Source organism: Protomyctophum bolini (assembly GCF_963924005.1).
Source record: "Protomyctophum bolini genome assembly, chromosome: 13".
Lineage (NCBI taxonomy): Eukaryota > Metazoa > Chordata > Actinopteri > Myctophiformes > Myctophidae > Protomyctophum > Protomyctophum bolini.
In genome coordinates, this window is record NC_137874.1 from 29,749,217 (window position 1) to 29,774,252 (window position 25,036).

The 25,036-nt window shown below is 41.1% G+C and overlaps 1 protein-coding gene across 1 annotated transcript; it reads right to left on the reverse strand.

Moving 5' to 3' along the window:
• Positions 1-1,910: 1,910 nt before the first annotated feature.
• Positions 1,911-24,746, reverse strand: pygma (phosphorylase, glycogen, muscle A). The gene is made up of 20 exons (XM_080780247.1): positions 24,391-24,746; positions 22,190-22,291; positions 21,208-21,286; positions 20,879-20,982; positions 20,408-20,539; positions 19,556-19,667; positions 16,848-16,930; positions 12,892-13,035; positions 12,507-12,599; positions 11,909-12,055; positions 10,920-11,083; positions 10,337-10,451; positions 9,843-9,944; positions 8,602-8,749; positions 7,600-7,658; positions 7,157-7,298; positions 6,023-6,233; positions 4,015-4,149; positions 3,626-3,692; positions 1,911-2,685 (listed from the first exon to the last, which is right to left on the reverse strand). Exons 1-20 carry the CDS (start codon positions 24,631-24,633, stop codon positions 2,533-2,535), a joined length of 2,535 nt encoding a protein of 844 aa, XP_080636373.1. The 5' UTR covers positions 24,634-24,746; the 3' UTR covers positions 1,911-2,532.
• Positions 24,747-25,036: the final 290 nt, after the last annotated feature.

Genomic DNA, 25,036 nt, shown 5'->3' on the forward strand with positions numbered 1-25,036 from the left:
TTGAATTTCGGTTGGGTGACTTAAAAATAAGAGGGGATATTGTAATGACCGGCCTGTTTGTCCTCGAATAATCATGACAACTCTCCAGGAACACTCACTCGCCTAAAGCATTGCTTCGTAGAGAGGTTCCCGCAATGATTCCTGCATTTGCCCCTTTCACCAAAAACAAAGGCCTGTAACAAAAGGCAACAGAAAAGGCCTGGTGGAAGGAGCAGTGTGGTTGGCACAAAGATCAAACAGAGTCAGGCAAGAGCTGCCAGGGGCTTTTGGTGTTGTTGTTTTTTTGCCACTATGTAGTGTGTCTTGTGCGTGTCTGTCAGCTAAAATCACAATCTGCTGGACAGAACCACCTTGGACATGCACAGTCCCAGTAGGCCAAGGAAGACATGCACTCCAACTCCACCCCAAGTGTTTTTAATAGCCTTCGTGGTGTTCCTGTACCACCCTGCTTTTGACATCTAACTCTTTAACCGTAGGTCGTATAATTAAAATATTGCATTCCATGTCTTATTCCTGAGTCATGTTGCAACTCCCCATTATAGCCCATTGCCTAACTAGACTTAGCACCATTTACACTTCCTTCACAACACACCTTTTTCTTCTACTCCAGATTTTGTTCAAAGCTCATACAAATCATGACACATTATAATTTTTACATTCAATTGTACTTGCTTTGACAATGTAAATGCGTGTTTCCAAATGTCAAATTGAATTGCTATAGTTAGTCATGGATGAGACACAATACACAACCAATTGGTTGTGATTGGCCAACATGAGAGCCATGTAAACACACACACTGTGACACACAATGTAATTTACAGCTAAACATTGCTCTCAAAAATGTTTTTGAAAAAGTGCTCCAGCCCTGCAGCTGGGCAGACGCAGCCAGCGCGAATAATTTTTTGTTGTGTTTTGGATCAATTTATTAATTTATGTTAGGTATGTTCAGGGTGGTTAAACTCCCTGTCAGTGAATTATCTACAGACAATGACCACCTAGTGAGATACTGTATTATCCCGTAGACCGTACATACTTATTTCAATCATTCAATGATGTCGTATACAACAAAATACAACAAAACATTGCAGTAAAATACAAAATAATTATCAATTTACCTTCCAGCTGTAAATTCAGTTCATTCATTCAATATCTGCCAGTCTTCCTATTATTGGAGTCTCTTCCCAAAGTCTTTCTCAATACTATTGCCTCGTCTCTCTCAGTGCCAGTAGCAGTACTTAACACTACCAGGTTGATTGATATGCAACAGGGCCATCCGTGTTAATTTCCGCTGCATTCCGCTGCATCACTCTGACTCCACTCATTGCGTTTGACATTCAGACCTACCAAGAGGGTAATTGTTTTGGTTAGATAGGTTGAATGTCTGTTTTTAATCAAAAGTAGGGGAACACACACACACACACACACACACACACACACACACACACACTCGGGGCAGTTGCCATCAGTGGAACTGCTCAAAAGAGACTACCGGTATTCATCTATTCATCTTAGAATCGTCTCATATAAGAGTTGTGGAAAAATAAACAAACTGCCCTGGCGATATTGTTGGGAAGGTGGCTCTGTATAATTTGATAGTCAGTCCCTCATATTTGATAGTCTGTTTCTGATGAAAATGTAACGTAATTTGGCGGCAGTAACATTAGCGATTTTTCACCATCAGTTGATCAATGCTGTGTATAGGTATGATGCGTAAATGACGTCAGACTTCGGTGCCTATGGCTCATATCTGTCAGGCACGAAAAAAATACATACATATACGTTGGTTGTACTTGTAGTTGTAGCTATATACCTGTATGCTGTCAGTCAGGCCAAACCCAGTTGCACATAAAGGTCCATGGTACACACTACACAAGTATGATGATGGAAATAATGTGACAAGTACATTTGTTTTGTATAGATTTTATTGGTTTATTATGACTGCACAGAAATATTCTAAAGCAGAATGTTAATGTGACAAAAGTAGAATGTCATAGAAGAGTACATGTCCTCCCCTTCTAGGCCTAAAAAGTATATGTTAGTCTGGCGGCAACAAATATGGCATTGGCAGACCAACATTACACAGCATTAACCATGGAGTAATCATATCCTGTTATGCTGCAGTTTCATGTCCTAGGTTAACCCCACAACATTATTAACATGTGCATCTACTCATCACCACACAGTAGACCACGACTGTAGATACAAAATAACCGTTTTGCTGTCCCCCCCAACCCCCCCAAAAAATTGATACAGGTCAAGTAAAAAAGAAGATGTAGGCCTATTTTACTGTATCTGAAGTTGAGAGGTGTAAAACTGGCTAGCAAACATACACCACTTGTTGACTTGTGAACAATGGCATTATCCTAAATTTGAGAATGCAAGTGAATGGAATCAGGCGAAGCTGAATACAATACATTCTTGTGGAATGGAGCCAAAGAACAAGCCAGATGTCTATAATAGCTTTATCTGCATATTCTAACAGTGTCCGTGGTGTTGGAGTGACTGGTTTGGGTTCAGTGTTTGGTATGTGGCTTAAAGGGGTTTCTCATCAGGGGCAGGAAGCGTCTCCATGGTTGGCTCCATTCCCCAGATCTCATGAGCATACTGGGTAATCGTGCGGTCACTGGAGAACTTGCCGCTACCGGCGATGTTGTAAATCGCCTTCTTGGTCCATTCCTTGGGGTCCTGATGGGAGAAGAATATTGCTTGATTGAATCATCTATTCATTCCTCATCAGTTGATTTTCCAAGGTATTTGTTGAAGATGATAGTTGAAGGCTCAAAGTTGTGCCTTCAACTTCAACCCAGCCCCGGCCCACAAGTTGGGAATCGCTCGTATACTGTATGTATGCAACTTAATATGGCACAAGGATTAAATGCTCCATTTTAATGTCATTCTGCAGCGGATATCTACAGTGGCAGACATGCATTATTATATATTAATTAGAGCAATCAGCAATGTACAGTATCGAATTATGTGATTTATGAAATGAAACTAATCTCATATGGCATAGATCACAAAATGATGAGAGATAAAAAAAATAATTGATTCATTAGCCCAGTAATTTATTCATTCATTAATTTACATAATGTGTAACAAATCTCCTTTCCTGGGCTTGTCCTGTAGCCCGACACTCGGCATGAATTTTCATTTCGTTTCACTTCATTATTCCTGAATCGCCAGAACATTTTTGAGTGGTGCAACCACTCCAAGGAACAGCAATGTCCGTGTGTGTTTGTTTGTGTGTGACTATGAGCACCAGTACCAATGAGTACCAAAAGTGGCGCTGTTGTGCCAGAAACAGAGAGAGAGAGATAGTGCTGCTGCACTGTTGCCTGCTAATGAGAGGGAAAGAGAGGGGGGGGGTTCCGTGTGACGCACGGAACCCCCCCCCCCCCTAGCTCAGCCAGGCTACTTGTCCTGAGCACATGGAGACAATTTCCTAGCAACCTTCATTAACAAGCGGATGCAGTATTGAATCAAACTGAATTGAATTATAAATTATGATATATCAGCTGCCTATCATCCAGTCTATTATGATCTGAGCAAAGAAGTATTGTGCATTGTGCAAAGAAGTATTGAATCATTTAGGCTTTAATCTCTTGAGTAAGTACTTGGTACTTACCTTGTACAGCTCATTGACTCTCTCCTGGCATTTCATGTAGTCTTCATAATCAGCAAACACCTTGTATCTGAAAGTAACACATTTAATATTGTTTAAATAATTCAATTACATTGTGATGTTCAATGCTTATTTCTACAACTGTTGAACAGTTGAAGTTATCACGCTACGCTGACCAAGACAATAAGACCATTATTTCTACAACTGTTGAACAGTTGAAGTTATCACACTACGCTGACCATTATTTTCTTGGCGCACATTTGTTTATCCAGTCAGACATACTAGAACAATACTCATGTACTTGAGTATTGTTCAACAATACTCATGTAATTGGGTATTGTTCAACAATTTTGTTGAATATAGCTAGACTTTAATGTTTGGTTTGCGCTCACCTGTCATGGTGCATCAGCAAGTCCACAATTTCTTTAAACAATTCAGGCTCCTTTGGGCTGAAGAACCCACCAGATATCTGATCTATAGCCTGTTTCAGCTCAGGGATGCGGTCGTAGTAGGACTGAGCACAGTATCTATATGCAAGACAAAATAGACAGCAATGGAATTAATTTTTATAATAATAAAATAAAAGATATACAGTATATATATATATATATATATATATACACACACCCTCTACAAGCGCTAGTAGCATGGTTTCTAACTCTTTTAATTATATTTTAACTGGGGACCCCCAAAATTATATGTAGTTTGAGTCAGTACCACTAGTTAGATTGTCTATTTTCAAAATGTTTGCCTCTTTCTTATATTATTTAGCCAATGTTTGACCAGTTTTTGTATAAGTTTGTTATTTTTTTTTTTTTAACTACATTTTTATCCCACAATTTTGAAACCCAGTTTTCTTTTCACCCAGTGCCAATTATCTAATGTAATCCTGGGCGCTTCACTTCCTCTGTCAACCTGGGGGGGCAGCGGACTGACCTCATGCCTCCTTCTATGCATGAGGAGTCCAAGCTGCTTCTTTTCACCTGACAGAGGGGAATTTCCCCGGCCGGACGTAGCGCGTGGAAGGGACACGTTATTCCGACCAGTTCCTTTCCCCTCCATCAGGCGCCCCGGCTGGCCAGGGGGAGGTAGTTTTAGAGACCAGGATTACGGCATGTTTTTGTGAGGGTATCTACCCTAGGGGACACGGGGAGAACATGCAAACTCCACACAGAAAGGCCCTATCGCCAACCCCCGCCTCGGGTATGGGCACTGATGACGCGAAAAGTTTGTTACTTTTGATTCAGTAATGATCTTTTTTCTTTATTCTTTTATTATGGAATTAAAAAGGTCTTAAACGTCCTTACATTGTCACTTTACTGTGATCTGAAGACACCCCCCCCCAAAAAAAATCATGTACTGGAAAGATCCAGGTCTGTAAAATCAAAGCTTTGTTTATAAAAAAGGGGGGAAAACCCCACTTGCATCACTTATTTTAATATTTAATATTATGACAGGACAAAACGATTCAAATTCAGATTGTTGGAATTCCTAGACACGCAAAGCATATAGTAGGAGAGAGATAATAAGAAGTTACCGGCAGTATTTTAATCCTAAACCTGTAGTGGTACAGTACGTATGTATGTATGGTCTTGTAGGTAAGCGTCTTAATAATTCCTCTACTTGATCAGATGAAGAAATGTTCTATATGTTGGGTCCTGAGATGAAGATCGTGGCTTCCACTCTTACTGGGTTCCTGAATACAATAATGTCCATATAATATTATTCATGGTACGTGGTCTTTATCTAGGAATGTTCTGTAGTTATTCAAATGATGTGAATTTGACCCGTGGTGTGTGGCGTGGGATATTATATCCTTCAGACATCCATTATAGGTAATCTAATTTATTCAAAGAGGCTTGTGGATAAAAGGTCTCTCATTTTCCTTCTTCAAAGTGCACTTAGAGTGGCTGCTACAGATCATCACAAGAGGCTTAGCTCCCCATCATTACAATGAAGGGCATGAAACATTTAAGAGTTCAGGAATCCAAACAAAAGCAGGCTGCAGAATTTCGGCTCAATGGCTCTGCACCCTTCATTTACAAACACACGCAAAGTGTGTTTGCAAATCTAAATGTAAGCTCCATTTTAAATGTATACTGACCACTTTCAATCCGGCATGTCATTATGGGCATGTAAGAACGGATGGGTTTGCAAAATAGGATCTACAGGCTCACAACATTCATTTCATTTTGCCAGGGAGTTGTACAGTTGGGACATACAATGTGCAGATCGGTATGCTATAGCATGTTGATATACAGTATAAGAACTACAGAATGGACTCAATTGGTCTGCAGAATGTTTTGTAGAGCCAGATTCAAATATTGGTTTGGCTGATAGGCCTATATATTTTTTAAATGTTTTTATTTTGCGGCTTTCGCCTTTATTTCCATTCCTTACCCGCCACTCCTGTCCATGGCGTCAACGTCCTCCACCCTCATGCCAAAGATGAAGATGTTGTCCATGCCGGCCTCCTCGGCCATCTCCACGTTGGCGCCGTCCATGGTGCCGATGGTCAAGGCGCCGTTCAGCATGAACTTCATGTTGCCGGTGCCGGACGCCTCCGTGCCCGCCGTGGAGATCTGTTCAGACAGATCAGCCGCGGGGACGGCTGCAGAGAGGAAGACGTTAGCATGGATACCCTGTTCCAGGACAGGCTTCAGACATGCCTCCTCAGGAGATTTGGCTCAGATCTGAACCCATTTGATTTGGCGTTAGGAACCCGTTGCTGACGTCGACCCACATGACTATAAAGATTATGTGTACCAATTTCGGCAGATTTGAAAAAATGCAGGATAAAAGTTTTTCCTTGGCTTCTAGGGAACGTGCATACAAACATTTACGCAGATCGGTGAATGGGCCTCTTATAGCGCCACCATGAGGCTGATTTTGAAATATGTCAACTGGCAATTCTTCCTTAGTGGGAATGTATTATGTGCGTGCAGAGTTTCACCACAATCGGATACTGCGTTCATGATTTGCAACATTTTGTTCTAAACGGGCAAAGGTGCTGGAGATTAGTTGTACACGGAGACACACACACACACACACACACACACACACACACACACACACACACACACACACACACAGGCCTTCGGCATGGTGGAGACAATTATCCAACACATGTACTTGTGCACCACTGGGTATAGCTGTGTGTGTGTCTGTGCATGTGTGCGTTTGTGCATGTGTGTGTGTGTGTCTGGCCTGCACAACAAACTGTCACATTGAGGTCATTAGTTTTGAAAGCTACAGTATGAGCCTCCGGGGTAGCAGATAAACAAGGGAGGGCCAGTAGAATGACTCACGACTGCAGTAATTATGATTGTAGCGTGTGAGACTGTATCATTAAATGGTCTTTATGTGCTGGGGCGATATGCATGTGATGATGAGCACGTGAATAGACACTCCGTTTTAAATTACAATCTCTATAAGAAGCGTCTTGCGGTGTCGACTGAGTGGGCCAAATGTAATTGCAGATACGGTGAAGGAGGTGGGTGGAGCGGGATTAATCATTATCCAGGGTAGACATACCTTTCTCAGCCAATGTGACTCTGTAGTTCTCCAGGAAGATGACTTTGAGACGGTCTCCGATCACCGCGTCGTGGTTGACCACGTCGCCGATGGCTGTGATGAGACGGATGATCATCTTGGCAGTGTGGTACCCAGGGGCAGCCTGGAGGCACACGGGCACAGGACAGTCGGATGCATTAAGGATGAATTGAGGGGGTGGGGTTGTGGGAGGATGGGTTGTTATGGCAACTTCATATTTCTCATGAGCTTCACTCTCTAATGGGCTCTATGGGTTAACCACACTCGCCATGATGAAGCTGAGTGGTTAACCATAGTGGGCAAAGCCAGAGATCATAGAAGGACAGTACAGCTATGGTGCAACTAGTGTTATGTAGATAGATCATAGAACAACAGTACAGCTATGGTGCAACTAGTGTTATGTAGATAGTTGAGAATCAACGTACCTTTCCTCCGATCATAACGGTTCTGGGAGTCCATTGCTTATTTGGCTCCTTCTTGATGCCTGAGAGAGTGAGACAGGAGATAATGTTTAGAGAGTGAGACAGGAGATAATGTTTAGAGAGTGAGACAGGAGATAATGTTTAGAGAGTGAGACAGGAGATAATGTTTAGAGAGTGAGACAGGAGATAATGTTTAGAGAGTGAGACAGGAGATAATGTTTAGAGAGTGAGACAGGAGATAATGTTTAATGGTTCCCCCTGTGACTGTTTCTGTTCGTCTTCATGGCATGGAGCAAGCTTTCCTAAACTAAAATACCTATTTATGATGATGTGTTATACTGTAGATGTCTCTGTAGATGAAATCAATATCAATTTCAAGGACCCCCCGGTTTAGTATGCATTACGCCAGGGGTTCTCAGAGTTTTTGGCTGGGGACCCCCAGAAATGCTTGCTACAAAGATTTATATAAATAAAGATTTATTATTACAATAACCTTAATTATAGAGAAAATACATCATAAATGAATACTGAAACCAGATATAATCATTAAAGGTAGAGTAAGTGATTTCACTCAAAAAACCTTAGGTTTCGTTTTTGGCTGTGGGACCTAATAAGCCTTCGTCCAATCAGGATAGAGAGTCAAAAACTAAACCTACGGTTTTTTGACCCCCAGGGGTTAACTGGGGACGGGGAGGAACTCCTTATATGGTCAGCACACTCTATAGTAGAGAGGATTATAATATATATAGATATTTGAATTAAGTGAAATCACTTACTCTACCTTTAAGGAAAGTTTATGCATGTACCATGTGTGTACTATGTAAAGTCTTTATTTCCATTTTCCACCAATTCAGTTTGTTTTGGTTTTTATAATCTGGGGACCCCCAGGTTGAGAACTGCTGCATTACGCCATGGATCGCCATAACTCTTCAGAGTTACTGACCTTAACCTCTGCAATATTTTAATCTTCGTTACACTTGGTTAAATTATTTTAACCCAACTTACGATTGAAATAGGTGATGATATGCAGGCAGTTGAGCAGCTGTCTCTTGTATTCATGGATTCTCTTCACCTGGATGTCGAACATGGAGTTGGGGTTGATCTTCACCTTGTAGTGCTCCTCCAGGTGGACTGCAAACTTCAGCTTGTTTTCCTACATTAGCAGAAGATTAGAGCAGGTTAGGAACCTCAGTGCCGTGTATGGAGGTGTGTGTGTGTGTGTGTTAGAACCTCAGTGCCGTGTATGGAGGTGTGTGTGTGTGTTAGAACCTCAGTGCCGTGTATGGAGGTGTCTGTGAGTTAGATCCTCAGTGCCGTGTATGGAGGTGTGTGTGAGTTAGATCCTCAGTGCCGTGTATGGAGGTGTGTGTGTGTGTTAGATCCTCAGTGCTGTGTATGGAGGTGTGTGTGTGTTAGATCCTCAGTGCCGTGTGTGTGTGTGTGTGTGTGTTAGAAACTCAGTGCCGTGTGTGTGTGTGTGTTAGGAAACTCAGTGCCGTGTATGGATGTGTGTGTGTGTGTGTGTGTTAGAACCTCAGTGCCGTGTATGGAGGTGTGTGTGTGTGTGTGTGTTAGGAACCTCAGTGCCGTGTATGGAGGTGTGTGTGTGTGTTAGGAACCTCAGTGCCGTGTATGGAGGTGTGTGTGTGTTAGAACCTCAGTGCTGTGTATGGAGGTGTGAATGAATGAATGAATGAATGAATGAATGAATGAGAAGAACCTTAGTGCCGTGTATGGAGGTGTGTGTGTGTTAGAAGAACCTTAGTGCCGTGTATGGAGGTGTGTGTGTGTGTGTTAGAACCTCAGTGCCGTGTATGGAGGTGTGTGTGTGTTAGGAACCTCAGTGCCGTGTATGGAGGTGTGTGTGTGTGTGTTAGGAACCTCAGTGCCGTGTATGGAGGTGTGTGTGTGTTAGGAACCTCAGTGCCGTGTATGTTGGTGTGTGTGTGTGTGTGTGTGTTAGAACCTCAGTGCCGTGTATGGAGGTGTGTGTGTGTGTGTGTGTCAGGAACCTCAGTGCCGTGTATGGAGGTGTGTGTGTGTGTGTTAGGAACCTCAGTGCCGTGTATGTTGGTGTGTCAGTGTGTCAGGAACCTCAGTGCCGTGTATGGAGGTGTGTGTGTGTTAGAACCTCAGTGCCGTGTATGGAGGTGTGTGTGTGTTAGGAACCTCAGTGCCGTGTATGGAGGTGTGTGTGTGTTTCGTTTTGTTACTGACAAGATGATACCATCCATTGGTTACTTCACCTGCTTGACTTTGGCAATGTCGCGAATGAATGCTTCATCATTAACAAACGCCAACAGACCCTTCAGCTGGTCAAGATCACGAACGAAATCGTCTCCGATTCTCTATCAAACACAAAGTCACAAACCAGGAATTTACAATGTGTTGCATTCAGATTGGTATCTTGATAGTGCTGCATACTCTAGATTTCTATTCTAACATGAATTTGTGCTTAACCGTAATATCATCCATTCCAGTTCGATAAAGTATGTTGTAAATTAATTCCCACAAAAGGAAGCAGATCTAGAAGCTTGTGAGTTTGTATATCATTATCAGCTATTTTCACTATACAAAAATAAATAAAAAGGAAGGGTTTTGAACTGACAGTGACAATATGACAGTCGGTACTACCCACCTCAGCAATGACTGCAGCCAGACCAGATACCCACCTCAGCAATGACTTCAGCCAGACCAGATACCCACCTCACCAATGACTGCAGCCAGACCAGATACCCACCTCAGCAATGACTTCAGCCAGACCAGGGTTGCACATCAACAGGAAGCGACGTGGCGTGATGCCATTGGTCTTGTTCTGGAACTTAGTTGGCTCCATCTCATAGAAATCTTTGAAACTGCAAGCAGGGTAAAGAAACAAACACCACACCATTCAGTTCGGTTGTCATGTTACCACATAGTATCAGACAGTCACTCTGTTATAGGGCTAGGCAATACCACTTTATCCATTTTCAACGTATCTGCATGCATAATCACTCCTAGATGGTATAGTATTTTTTGTCTATTAGGTCTCTGTGGTAGGCATATTTCTGACGGCCCTCCTCTGAGACACAGAGTGAGTAGACAGAAATGGTGCGGCGCCATTTTATAATTACCATTAGTGAGGAGGACCAATTATATGAAGATACGTTGAACATGGTTCATTTAACCGAAAATATATAGAAATAAAAAATCTCCATCCTCTTTAAGTCTTAACGGGCTTGCAGCTTTAACACTATGGTACTGTCTATCATTATGCCTCATTCATGCTCCGTCGCACAGCAACGTCTATAAATCCGGCCTCAGAGTGACATGCGGGGACATACATGGTGGCTTTGAGGATTTCAGAGTGGATCCTGGCCACACCGTTGACAGCGTGGGAGCCCACGATGCACATGAAAGCCATGTTGATCGTCTTCTGTCCGCCCTCCTCAATCAGAGACATGCGACGCAGACGGTCAGCGTCACCAGGGAAGTGGGCAGCAACATTCTGGGTGGATAAAGCATGTACATTGTATATTAATGTAAGCTGCTACTTTGCGTGCGTGCGTTCATAATATAATATTGTGATATTATGTGTTGCCCTTCTTGAGTTTGTTTTCATCACTTCAGACAGTTTTATGTCTTGGTGTCTGTTTTAGCCTTAATTGCGAACGCAGTGAGCACTTACTATCTATATGCTGTAGATTGATTCATTGATAACACTGAATACACAATTCCACATAATTGGAAAAGTAATCAATATAATTGTATATAACAGTTAAATAACTGTGAAATAATCAGCCCTAACCAGTTGCAGCCCTAACCTTGACACCAACAAAGTTAACCAGTGCCCAACCTAATGCATACCCAACATTTAGTATTTCCCAATATGGCTGTGACTTAACGTTGTGGGTCTGACCTCTGTCCTTAACATGTAACTCATGCATGGTTTGGGTTTTTTCATCGTAGACACTGAGGAATCATCGTCTGACGGGAGCAATTGCTGCACTTTGCACTCTGGAATAATGTGGACTTCAATTGGACTAAAATGTGACACAATATAGTGATGACTTCATGACTCCTATTCGATCATCTACCATTTAATACACCTTGTCACACCTTCTGGTATTGTAGGTCCTGTCATCCAATCAAATACCTGGTCCTGGCATTTCTGAATTCACTGAATGCCTAAACATTTTAAATCAATTCCCTCCCCACTGTCCCCCGGTTAGTTTTAAGGCCTTTGTTGAGTTGTTAGCATTGATTCTTCCATTTCGACGTGTGCAATAGGAATCCAATGTGGAGAGACTGCATTGCAGTCTACACCACTCACCTCCAGGTGGCGACGGTTAATCTCATAGATGATTTCCAGGTGACGGGGCAGCAAGTAGGCAAACAGATCAATGGGCCAGCGCTCAAGGGCCTCGGGGAGAACTGTGTGGTTGGTGTAGGCACAAGTAAGCACAGAGATAGCCCAGGCCTGCACAGAGACAAGAGGGGGAAAAGAACATGATCGGGAGGGGGAAATTGGTTAATCCCAAACATTCCTGCAGTATTTGGAGAGCTATGTACTGTACATCTAACATCATCACAATTGAACAGCTTTTCTCAACCACGACACTCAAGTAGCAACAGTTAAAACATCTTAAATAAAGGTGTATATTAATAAAATGGGCCTGATTTCATGATATACAAAAAATATTAAAACGTGCAATATCACTTTACTGATAGTGATATTCATATCAGCAAGCCACACAAAATAATGATTTTTGTTGCCCTCTGCTGTTCATTTGCCACTGAAACACCCTCCTCTAAAAGAAGTAACAAAACAGCTCAGTAACGGTAATAATTACATGAAATTCACAACAATCTAAGAATAACAGAAAGTGGGAAAACACTTGACTTCAGCTCTTACTGCTCGCCGTGCTTACCTCATCCCATCCCAGCTTCTCCTCGTCTACAAGCACCCTCATCAACTCAGGGATGGCCATGGCAGGATGAGTGTCATTCAGCTGAATGGCGACCTGTGTGTGCCACATATTCATCACATTCATTATCTTGTTGTGAACTGTGAAGCAATTTGTAAACTCTTGTTTGAGAGCACCAGCAAACAAAAAGGGAACACCCTAACTCGAGAGTACAAATGGACCTGTATGCGTCCATTTATTTCCATTGGCACTCTCTCATTGTTAAATTAACGTTCAGGATTTTACTGTGTGACATGTGAATCCTGTCATATTAATAAAAAGGAGAAAAAAAATCAAGCATTTTTTTTTGCCCCACAATCTTTTCCCTTTCTTCTGAACTTTTCCTCACCTTCTCTGGCAGTCTGCTGAAGTCTGTGCGAACGATTTCCCTTGAGCCAAACTTGGAGACCTTAAAACGTCGGATGATGTCTTGAAGGGTGGCAGACACCACAAAGTACTCCTGCTTCAAACGCAGCTCCTTTCCCTCAAAGAACTGTGGATCAGGACATGTCAGAACTATCACTGAACTGTTCTGCATGCAGGCAAGACTACACTTTTAGTTTTACCCCATTCCAATACGTTGCTTTTATATAATGCATATAGATGCATATACATGCACAAGACATGTTTTACACCAATGGCCACTACCGAAATAGGTTTAAGTAATGCTTTTAAGTGCTACCCTCTGGATTTATTTTTTATTGCCTCGTTATGATGGGATGATGTCTCAATGCTAATACAATCTATCAATCAAGTCTTAATATATACAATACAGTTTGAGAGTGCTAATGCCTATGGTAAAATCACAGGTGGAATTAATTGGAGTAGTTGAAACTACTGCAGAATATGTGGGCTACAGTACTGTAACCTACATACAGTATCAGAGTCATAGACATAGAAAGGTAGACGCCTCCTTCGGCTCTGGGTCGTATGTATCTCGAGAGGAGGCAAGCTTCTGTGACGCATTTGGAAGCTTGCCAAGCTTCCACGTGAGTCACAGAAGGGGACGTTTGGTAGGCCAATCAGAGGCAATGTAAACGTTTGTTTTCTCATGCCAATAAAGGTCCTTTGGATTTAATTGATAAGTTCCGGAAAAGACACGATGTGTTTGGCAGTGTAGTCACTTGAGTGGCAGCGATGCAGCGTGCCTTCCACACTTCCGCTTGACTTCCGCCTTACAGTGCGATACAGGTCGCTCCAATGAACTGCAGCGGCCAATGAGGCATCTAGATTTTTACATTTATGATTTGAGCCATCTGAGCAGCCATCTTTTGGGTATTTGCAGTAGTACTTGAAGTAGCTGTATTTTACCATGGACCAGTAAAGACTGACTCCCTTTCCCCATTCCTTAAGTCGGTGGCTCCAGTCTCAAAGTGGGGTCCAGGAATCCCCAAGTTACGCGTCTGTATACGGGTTAATTTGGTTTAATTTGTACACTCTCAGAGTTACAGTAAATGAACACTGATTTTAGATGTAGACTGTAGTCCCAGAAATAAAAAAACTGGGGGTCCTTGGAATGTCTGAGAACCACTGCCCTATGTGATATAGACAGACATAGAACCACTGTCCTATGTGATATAAACAGACATAGAACCACTGTCCTATGTGATATAAACAGACATAGAACCACTGCCCTATGTGATATAAACAGACATAGAACCACTGCCCTATGTGATATAAACAGACATAGAACCACTGCCCTATGTGATATAAACAGACATAGAACCACTGCCCTATGTGATATAAACATACATCATTGGCTGTGTGGTGTCAAAGAAGAGGCACTTCAAACAGTCAAGGATCAGGCACTCGACCTGCAGCCAGCCTGTCATGGAATCAGAATGTGTCACCCATGTGAGTGAGGGACTGCTGATTAGGAGGTTTATTTTTGACAGCTGGCAGTGTGCTGTAATGCATGGTGAAACCCCCGATAGATGGACTGAAAGCAGAAAAAGGTTAATTATTTTAACATACCGGTACCTTTTATTCTACTGACAACTGTTCAGTTTATGCAAATCTTTGTACAGCAGGTCATGAATTGTAAGAATATAAATAAAGTAAGGAAAAAGATTAAGAGCGTTAAGTTAAGTATGGGAACTACACGTATAAGCCTTATTTTGCAATGTGTAAAGCTATCATTTTAACTGAATCCCCACGGCAGACCCAGGAACTGCCCTTATCTTCATCAAACGGCAATGATTCAGTCGGTTTTATTCGCTGTTGATTCTAATTCCCCAGAAATCAAAGATAATGCTAGGCTTCTCATATTGTGAGAGGAAACCTTGGAAACATCTGTGTCTTGATCAAAAAGCAATTGAGTTTCTTTCTTTTTTTCAGGTATTTCTGCTTTAGTTTGACTGTGGAGGGAGACAGTATGGATTGGATACAAAAGGAAAATTATGTGACACAGGTCCTGAGTCAGATTGAAGTTGAGCAGGCAGCAGCTCTAGTGAAGTATTCCTATATGTATTGGTAATATTTCCTTTCTGAATAGATGAAATATGGTATTTTGCTGCAAAGCTAGTAAAATACTGCATTTTTCTGTGTCTGTTGTTTTGGCAACTAGAGTACAGTATCATTCTAAACTATCATAAAGTAGGAATTGAAAAAGTCCCAAAAGGCTAGCACCCACATTTTCACTTTTTTATTGGCACACACCAATAAACGAACGAAAAGGAGTACGGTACTTAGTTTGTACTTAGTTTTTGGATGTGCTACAAATTGCTACTTTTGATATGTATGTATAATGGATGTTGGTTATACTATAGGTCTGTAGCGCTCTTTTTCTTATTTAGTATCTAAACTATAGAACAATCAATATTATTGATGCAGCCATGAACGGTATATTATTTTATTGTTTTGATCATGTACCAGAGAGAGAGAGGAGAGACATGCGGGAGGTCCTCACACTAGGATTTTATATTAATATACAGCGCATGATCAGATATGATCAAAAGGTAATGCTTGCCTGTCACATCCAGACTTTGGATATACTAAAAGATAATTTCAACGTAATGCTCTCATGTATTTCATAAATGTTTCATGAATCCCTATACTTTGCCTGAATTTGATCATGAGCGCAAATATGTATGAAGCCACTGAGGCACTGTGCGGATCCTAACTGCTCCTAGTCCTAAACTACACGACTGTATGTTCTGTTGGCACTTTAGTTAGTCTAATGTTGCGTTCACACAGGCAGACGCAAAGATGCAGTCTACCATTCATTGTCAATTTTGGAGCAGCTACATGCATCTTTGCATCGCCACGTCGCTGGCTTCCATTGACAATGAATGGTAGACTCACTAGACTGCATCTTTTACATAATGCCCGTGTGAAGCCTGATTTATATGCTGTAGCACGACATAGACAGTGTAACTTGCCAAAAATATATTATCTACAATTAAAGCTGCATGAGGATGCACTTATTTGTATCGAATTGTATTCGGATTCACTGGAGTTAACCACTTTCAATCTGGCATCCCAGTTTCATGCATGTCGTTATAGGACAATATTCTTTAAAAATAGCAGATCTACAAGCTTTCAATGCATTGCATGATCTCGCATCACGACGTGTTGTAAGCCTATTAGATCTTCTCCAATTTAGCTATTTTTGAAATGGGACTTAAGTGATTAAGCCTTATATATTCTTCATCGTACAACGGTATTGCACAGTGAAAAATAGCCATTCTGAATTTGTACAACCGCTATTTCCAAGAAGAAGAAAAAAGGAAGACAATTGAGCAGTTGAGACAACGAACCATCTAAGTCCATAATTATCCATAATGTATACATTATGCATAAGTGGTCAGGACAGAATTTTTCAGGAGGGGTCAGAATAAATTATGGCCTTAATGGTTCTTCGTCTCAACTGCTCAATTATTGACATTTTTGCCTATAATGACAAAATAGGAATGCCAGAGTTGTGGTAGCACACCGTAACCCAATCTCACTAAAAATAACCACAGTACTGTGCCCTTTATTTTTTTATTTTTAAGAGTGCAGAGCCTATTGTTTGCTGACACAGTGGTTTCTTTATTGCTGACCATGGCATATTAAGCCAGGCTTTAGCCTATTATAGTACTACTGTTGGTGTATTGTAGTGCAAATATGATTTAGGGGAGTAAGGGTTTCATATGCATGAAGACACATATACTGTGGAACATATGACTTGTCAAATGGATAACTAGATAGACATTTTGATGTTTTAACACACTAGTGTGTCTACACTGAAATGGCACATGTGGACAGTTGCTGGTGTCATAGTGTGAGTAGATGGATCAGTGGTATAATAGAGTGGGCTCTTACATTGTCGTTGGGGTACAGCACACGGGAGATGTTCTCAGCCAAGTTTCTGTCCAACACGGCCTGAATATAGCCACCAACGTTGACTGTTTAATGGGCAAAAAAACAGAATTGAAACACACCCTACAGTTGACAAATGACTATAACTCAAACTTTAGGTCATTTATAATTCTGACTACAGTACGGTTTAGTAATAAAATTAAACCTAAGTACAATTAAAAACTCCAAGCACAATTCTCAGTTCAAAAGTATAGGCCTATTAATCTTATTCTCCATTGGAGCTGCATTGCTCTGACAGAGAGTCTTATTCTCTTTATTCAGACCGCAGCCATCTTGCCAGCAAGGTGATACCTACTGACAGCCCATTCATCCAAAAAGAAAAGTCCTCTCTAATTATATTAAACGACGTCAAAATCACCAACATTGCAGCTGTAGGGAAAGCTTGAATTATCCTCTTTCATCTGTAAAGCACCTGGCTCGCTGATAACAAACTATCCTTACACATGGGAAAAACTGAATCCATTCTCTTCGGATCAAATAGTAATCTCAGCAAGGCAGATGGCTTCTTGGTTAGAGTGGGTGACAATATTATCACACGAAAAGATGAAATTACCTACCTAGGTTCCATCCTGGAGGCCAATCTTTCCGGTGATAAAATGGCCACCAACGTAATCAAAAAAATCTATCAAAGAACAAGATTCCTTTACAGGATCTCCTCACTGGTCAACAAAAACACCTTGAAGACCTTAACAGGAGCCCTCGTACAAGGTTTCTTTGACTATGCATGCACCTCGTGGTACCACAGCACTTAAAGGCCCTTAAAACAAGGCTCCAGACCTCCCAAAACAAACTGGTCAGGCTCCTACTTGGCCTCACCCCCCGAACCCACCTCACCCCTGCCCACTTTGACAGGCTGGGATGGCTTAGGGTCGATGACAGAGTACAGCATCTTGCAATGGGTCTGGTCCACAAGATTCGATACACCACCAAGATACCTATGTACCTGTCTAAATACTTCCTTAATGTAAACGAAGTCCACACCCACAACACCAGAGGGAGTGCAACAAACCATGTACAACCCAGATTCGGCACAAACAAGGGACTAAATTATTTTCGCTCCTATGCCACCAAAATGTGGAACGCCCTACCAACAGTCATTAAGACATGTGAATCCCTTGACTCCTTCAAAACCGCTCTCAAAGGGCACCTACGGACGGCTGCAATTCGAAACTGGCCCCCGTAAAATCTGAACCCCCCCTTTTCCCCTCACTGTATATGTTTCTTTTCCCTTTTTGCTTCCTTTATGATGAATTTCTGTTCTGTTCTATAAATATATAGAAGTGTCTATTTTGTACGTCTCTAAATGTTTTGATGAATTGAACATGGTGGACCCTGTTGTAAACAAGTGTAATGCTTAATTGGGTCGTCCACTCACAGTTAACAGTCTTTGTATTGAGTTTGTGCTTGAAATGTACTGTAATTCTGCAAACTGTTAATAAATATTTCAATCAATCAATCAATGTTTCATAAAAATCCACCGTAGACATTTTATGAGCTACTTCCTGTCAAGAAATTCCTTGCAGATTATTTTTTTCTAAGTGCTGGAGTTTGGAAGTGCTCATTGACCATCACTCAACGGCCCATAGTACCACCTGTTTTGAATGTGCACATAATGCTGGAGGTTGCTTTACTGATAACGAGCGCTTCCATACTCTGATACTTAATAAAATAATCATCTGCAAGGAATTTCTTGACAGGAAGTAGCTCATTAAATGTCTACGTGGATTTTTATTAAACAAAAACTTTACAGATTGAAAGAGGATAATTCAAGTTTTCCCTACAGCTGCAATGTTGGTGATTTTGACGTTGTTTAATATAATTAGAGAGGACTGTTCTGTTTGGGCTCTCTATGGGAAGTGTCACCTAGGTATCACCTTGCTGGCAAGATGGCGGCTGCTGTCTGAATAAAGAGAATAGTGTTGATAGTGTAGGTTCTGGCCAGACTACTTATTGCTACACCTTTCCATTACACTGCACCAATAGAGAAATTGATTATATAAAGGAATAGATGGAATATTCTGCCATGGTAGCACAGCGTTACTATGTATTTATTTCTGTCACGGTACCATGTTTGCTATTTTGCTGGGTTGGGTTTATAGTGAATCAAGCCAAAGTTAATGTGCCAACTTATTTGCTCAATGACATTCATTCTAATTGGGTTCAAATTAATTATTTCGCTTCTAATTAGAAATCTAATTAAAATTCAGATAAATATTAATATAATTCTCAGCAAAGTAGAATCTACACTTAATGGTAATTAATGGATAAAATGTGCATTTTGAATGCAATCTTTTGACTCCACTTCATGAGCATTATCTAGCATGCCAATCCGCTATTTTCACTATATTGATTTATATTTCCCTTTTTCTCTGGAAAATGTTTTGTCAAAATTGTAATATAGCAATGCATTATAAAATGTACCTTTTTGAATAATTTTTATAAAAGCAAGTAGTCTACTACAGCACTTTAACTCACAGTACATTAACATTTTACTGTATTTTAAGTGCTGTAGTATAGACTACTTATATATATATATATATATATATATATATATATATATATATAATCATTTTAGACTGTACTCTGACTCAAGTATACTGGGGTTGACTGACTACTTCTTCCACCACTGGACATTGCAGACAGATACGTACAGTCTTTAAGGTTGAAGTCACATGGAGCCTTAGCCGACCACAGCCTCATGGTGTTGACAAAGTTGTTTTTGTAGCCAGGGATGGGGGTGTCATATGGCAGGGCCAGGACCGTCTGTCAAGAACAAGCACATGCACAGACACAACTTGAGTACAGTTTACATTTTGGCAATACTTCAATATTGATAATATTATGTAATCTACCTATTCATACAGCATACGATTGTATAAGTGCAGTTTAACCACTTTGAATCTGGCATCCCAATTCTGGGCATGCCATTATAGGCAGAAATATCCCCCAAAATGCTAATGTTTTCAAACATTTAACACATTTTCAAAGATGTAGTTAGCATAAAATAGGGATTGATGGGTTAAACACAAATATCATACATTATATTTGTAATATTGCTACACTGAGAAACTCAAAAATACAGAGGCGTATAAATACATCAGGTTTGTAATGCTTAACAGTTCTATATGCTTGTAGCAAATGTTCTTGTTTGTCTATTTTTATGACATTCTTTAAATAGGGACACTAGGGAAGTAGGGATCATGTGGTTCAAATGGAGAGGAGCAAGGATATAAATAGCCTAATATTCATTCTGTGGCTAGGCTACAATACACACAGGCACAGCCACATAATGAATATTATATCAGGGCTTAAACTCTCATATATCATTTTTATGTCAAAACAATCAATAGTAGCAGAACAAAGCTTAGAATGTTAATTGTCATGATATTATTTAGCTTTTTTTTGTCCTTTTTTTGCCTATGACATGCCAAAAACAGGGACTGATTATCAATCACACCACCTGTACTGTACATGTGTATATGTACTGTAAGTCATGTCTTCACCTGAGTGTCGACCCATTTCACACCGTCTGGGTGGTGCTCAGTTCTGCCATAGAACTGCACTGGGCGCATGTACTCAGGGCGGGCCTTCTCCCAGGGGTTGCCGTAGCGCAGCCAATCGTCAGCCTCCTCAACCTTATCAATGAACCAGCATAACAGAGGAATTCACTTGGTCACTGCATTGAAATGACTCACAAAACTCACATTTCATAGAGATATTTCCTGAGGAGGAATCAGGGTGATGATAGTGGTAAGGCAGCAGTTGAGGTGAAACTCCAAAACATTTAGCAGTGTAATCCAGGCAGGTCTGTGTGTGCTCCCAGATACAAATCTGTATCTGTTATACAACTTAATTATAACTATTCTTAATCCGACAAGGGAATCATCAGCCTCCTCAGCGTGATAGAATATAATCTGTAAAACATCAGGGTTAATAATAAATAAAATTTATTAAAACAAGCTTGAGTTTCTAACCTGCCAGCCATCCTGGATTTTCTGGTTGAAGATGCCAAACTCATAGCGGATACCGTAGCCATAGGCAGCCAGACCCAGTGAAGCCATGGAATCAAGGAAGCAGGCTGGTGAACAGAGGAGAGGAGAACATGAAAAATGAATGTGGACTTAAAGAGGAGCTCGTCTCATTTATAATGACTGAAACCACTGAAGGACAACAGATGCACAAAATCCACTGGATAAAATGCAATACAGCCGTGGATTTCCAAGTGGGGTCACATGAGAAGGTTTGAGAAGCACTGCTATAGCTCATTTAAGATGTATGAATTCCAGCAACTGGAGCTGCTTACCGGCGAGACGGCCCAGACCGCCATTACCCAAACCAGCGTCTTCTTCCATGTCCTGCAGCTCTTCCATGTCCAGACCCAACTACAAATGCAGTAGAAGAACACACAAATTACAACTGCATCAAAAGTGATGTACCCCTTTGTGACGGTTTACAGGAATACAATAATATTAAGTTGGAAAAGATAACTATTGTTTATTTTCAATGTACAGTGGTGTCGTGTTCATTACTGGGGAAAAAAACCCCTGACATTGTGAAGGAGGACATGACTGTGCAGTTATCCACACATAACTTTATCCTGCATTGTGAAGGAGGACATGACTGTGCAGTTATCCACACATAACTTTATCCTGCATATTCTTTTATTCTTTCGGCTTCCATAGCAACATAAACATAGGCAGAGCTGTGGCCGAGCTGCAGTAATTGCCTGCAGCTAAGGACAATAGCTAAGGACCTGCTTGACCAGTAATTATTATTAAGTGGGGTCTGGGGATCCCCATGGATCCAAGAGGGGGTGCAGGGGTCCCCAGCAAAATGAGTCAGTCTACAGTAACCACTTTAACCCTACTTTATACTTAGTTTTTTCAGAAATAACTGATCGACAAGCCTACAATGCATCACACTACAGCGTGTTGTGAGCTAGGCCTATATGAGCTATTTCTTTTAACATTTTTGAAGAATTCAGAAAGATTTTCTGTCTATTGGTTAAGATGTTGGACTTTCACGCGGGAAACCCGAGTTCGAATCCCGGGCGTTACATTGGTGCCAAGACCCGGATCGGGTTTCCCTGTGGGAGGAGGTCAAAAGGGCAGTGTGCCTCAGAGCCTCTGCCTGATGGCCTCAAAAGTCTAATATCTCCCCCAGTCCATAGGGATATCCCTTTGGTCTAGTGTTTAAGATGTTGGACTTTCACACAGGAATCCCAGGCGGTTTGGGGGTCCTTGACATGAAAATGTTTGAGAACCACTGTGCTAGACATGTCTCACCTGGTATGTAGCCTCATCACAGGCACTCTCCAGGCCCAGGTTCACCATGGTGTTCTGGAGGGTGCGGCCCATGTAGAACTCAAGGGAGATGTAGTACACCCGCTAGAGTTGGAGATGAGCAAATCACAATATAAGTGCAGTACATATCTATCTTTGTTTTGTTTTTTTTGTTTGTGTTGTCTTCTTTTTTGTTGCATTCTGAAGATGGCTTTAACAGGGATACAACTCTTATGTCATCATGAGAGGCAGTTTCTCAGTGGGTCAATTTGGCATTTGTCATTTGGCAACACCTTTCTGAAAACTAAAACTTAACTTTGTAAAACTATAGAAACTGGATGTTGTGACAAGGTTAACTGCAAAACTGTCTAGGAAACGCTTCAGGGAGTTATTATGCTCTATCTTTATGGTCAGCACTGTGACACCTGAAACTGGCCTTAGCCTTTGCCATTTAGCTTTGTGCACTTGCATGACTACAGGGGTGTGACACAGACACACTGAAGGGAAGGGGCTTAGATGCAGATAGCTTTGGGGTGTTACGTAACGGCAACATTTTGACCGAGGCAAAAAATAGCTCCTCTGGAGGTTGCTCAAATGTCAGACAGAGCATGTTACCCGCCATGCATTCATTGTAAAGTATAGAGGTGGGCATCTATGTGGGAAGTGGTACAGTGTAGATAGGCCTATATAAACTTTGTTTACTGGTCTCATTCAAGTGTAACTAGCCTATGTGTATTGATACAAAATCCTATCATTCTGATCAGTAAAACAATTAACCTTAATTTATGCATTTTAGAACTTTAGGTGAACTATCCCCTCATTGTCATTTTTAAGCTTTGTTCAATGAATTATTTCTTGAAAAATGGTGAGCACATCTCTTGTAACCTCTGAATTCTACCCATCTATGTATTTCAATAGCCAGTAGCCATTGCGAAATCAACATTAGAACGTTGAACACCACACCAACCTGAAAAGGCTGGTTTCTGAATGTATGCAGCAAACCTCATTTTACAGATTTGCTGAATCGATCAACTAACCCAATACATACCGGACATATGACTATTGGTTTACTAAGAATGTCTTTAGTCAAGGATAATCCCTATACTTGATACATACAGTACCAACTGTAACTCTTAGTTTGGACACCCTCCCTCTCCTACGGTTCTTGTTTGACCTTTGAGGGAATCACTTATGACCTTTCAGTCCAGAACTATGTAACACAATGATAAAATTCGAAGGTCATATGGTCAGTGAAAGTGTCCTATGTTCCTGAATTTAATGTGTATGGATTGATGCATTGCCAGTGATCATCTTATTGAGATGCCTTGAGATGTATTGCAAGTGATCGTTTTAGTATCTTAAACTAATATGGTGTGGTGTGATTCCAATGTTAGGAAATTGTATTTGAAATTATAATTGAAGTCAGACATTCAAGAGGATTTTAAAATATGAAGAGAAGAGCGGAGCAGCGGACCAGCTCAACTGACTGATAAAGACTGGGAAATAAAAATATGTTTATGTTCAAACAAGATGGGGAGAAGAAAAGGTCAAGTTGGGGTTTAAGTTTCAACACAATATAGGCAGACGCTCACTAGTGCAGTTTAAATGTCATGACATGCCTTGGTTCTTTCATGAATCTGTCTGAGGCACTTATAGATTGGCTGTGCTATATACTGTATGCAGCTACACTAGAGAATAGGTTGTTACTAGAAACCAACTAAATAAATGAACGAATATACTCTATACAGTAGTAACACAACACTGTTGTGCCTGATCGGAATGACTGACATCATTGAAACAATCTAAACAAAACAAATCTTTCTTGTTGGTAAAGAAGAGGATTATAGATGGAGGAGTGTACTGTATAGTGGAAGAGTCACCATAACCAGAGTCTTGTTAAAACTGTTTATTTAGGTGTTATACATATATGCTAGTGCTCTTGAATTGAACAGAATTATAGTAAACATCAAATCATCTTGCAAGTAAATCATCCCCTGAATCATTTCGTAGTAATACTTTTTTAAATAAATGCATTACTGTTATACTTGCCTCAAAGTCTTTCTCATGGTAGTCTACATCACTACATGTGGCAATTAGTCTATTTTAAATAGTTATTCACCCATTCACCTGTAAGTATTCGCCTCTGTGCAACGTGACTGAGGGTTTGGGTTAAAGGTGATGCAGGTGTGATGGAGAATACTTACTTTGGGATCTTTCTCATAGTAGTGCTGCTGCGTTCTGATCCACCTGCCAACCAGGTGGTCACGCACTGTGTTGGCAAGAGCAAAGTAGTAATCCCTCTTCGTTGCCACATTTCTGTCCTTGACCAGCGTGAAGTGCAGGTGCCTGTTGAAGTTTTGCTTCAAGTCTGCAACATTCTCAACACCGGCGAGACCTCGCACTGAAATCTGCTTCTTCTTGTCATGGTCTGACAGCGGTTTCGACATGATTACTCTGACGCTTTGCAGCCGTTCAGGCTCTGACACTGGCTATGGGACGTGTAAACAGGGATACAGCAGGCACACACCTATACCCACCTAGTACAGTACAGTCACTCCGCAGCAGAAGTACCCACAGTGCAAGGGCATGCTCAGGAATTTAAAGGGGTGTAACTGAATATTGAACAGATGGGTGGAGCATGTGTTGTCCATATTCAGCAGAGGGGTGGGGGTGCTATACTGCAGGGGTTCTCAACACGTGGATCGCAACCCCTGAGGGGGTCGCCAAATTATTTTGGGGGGTCCCCAAATAATTGTTTTTTTGCAACTGAAAAATGGAAAGCAAGAGTTTACATAGTACACAGAGTACATGCTTACAATTTCTTAATGATTATATCTGGTTTCAGACTTT

Bases quoted from the DNA above. Each gene is read 5' to 3' on its own strand.
- pygma (XM_080780247.1), bottom strand. From the start codon at position 24,633: ATGTCGAAACCGCTGTCAGACCATGACAAGAAGAAGCAGATTTCAGTG. The intron at 22,292-24,390 runs GTAAGTATTCTC...CTCCAACTCTAG, and splicing joins ACTATGAGAAAGATCCCAAA to CGGGTGTACTACATCTCCCT. The intron at 21,287-22,189 runs GTGAGACATGTC...CTGCATTTGTAG, and splicing joins GTGATGAGGCTACATACCAG to TTGGGTCTGGACATGGAAGA.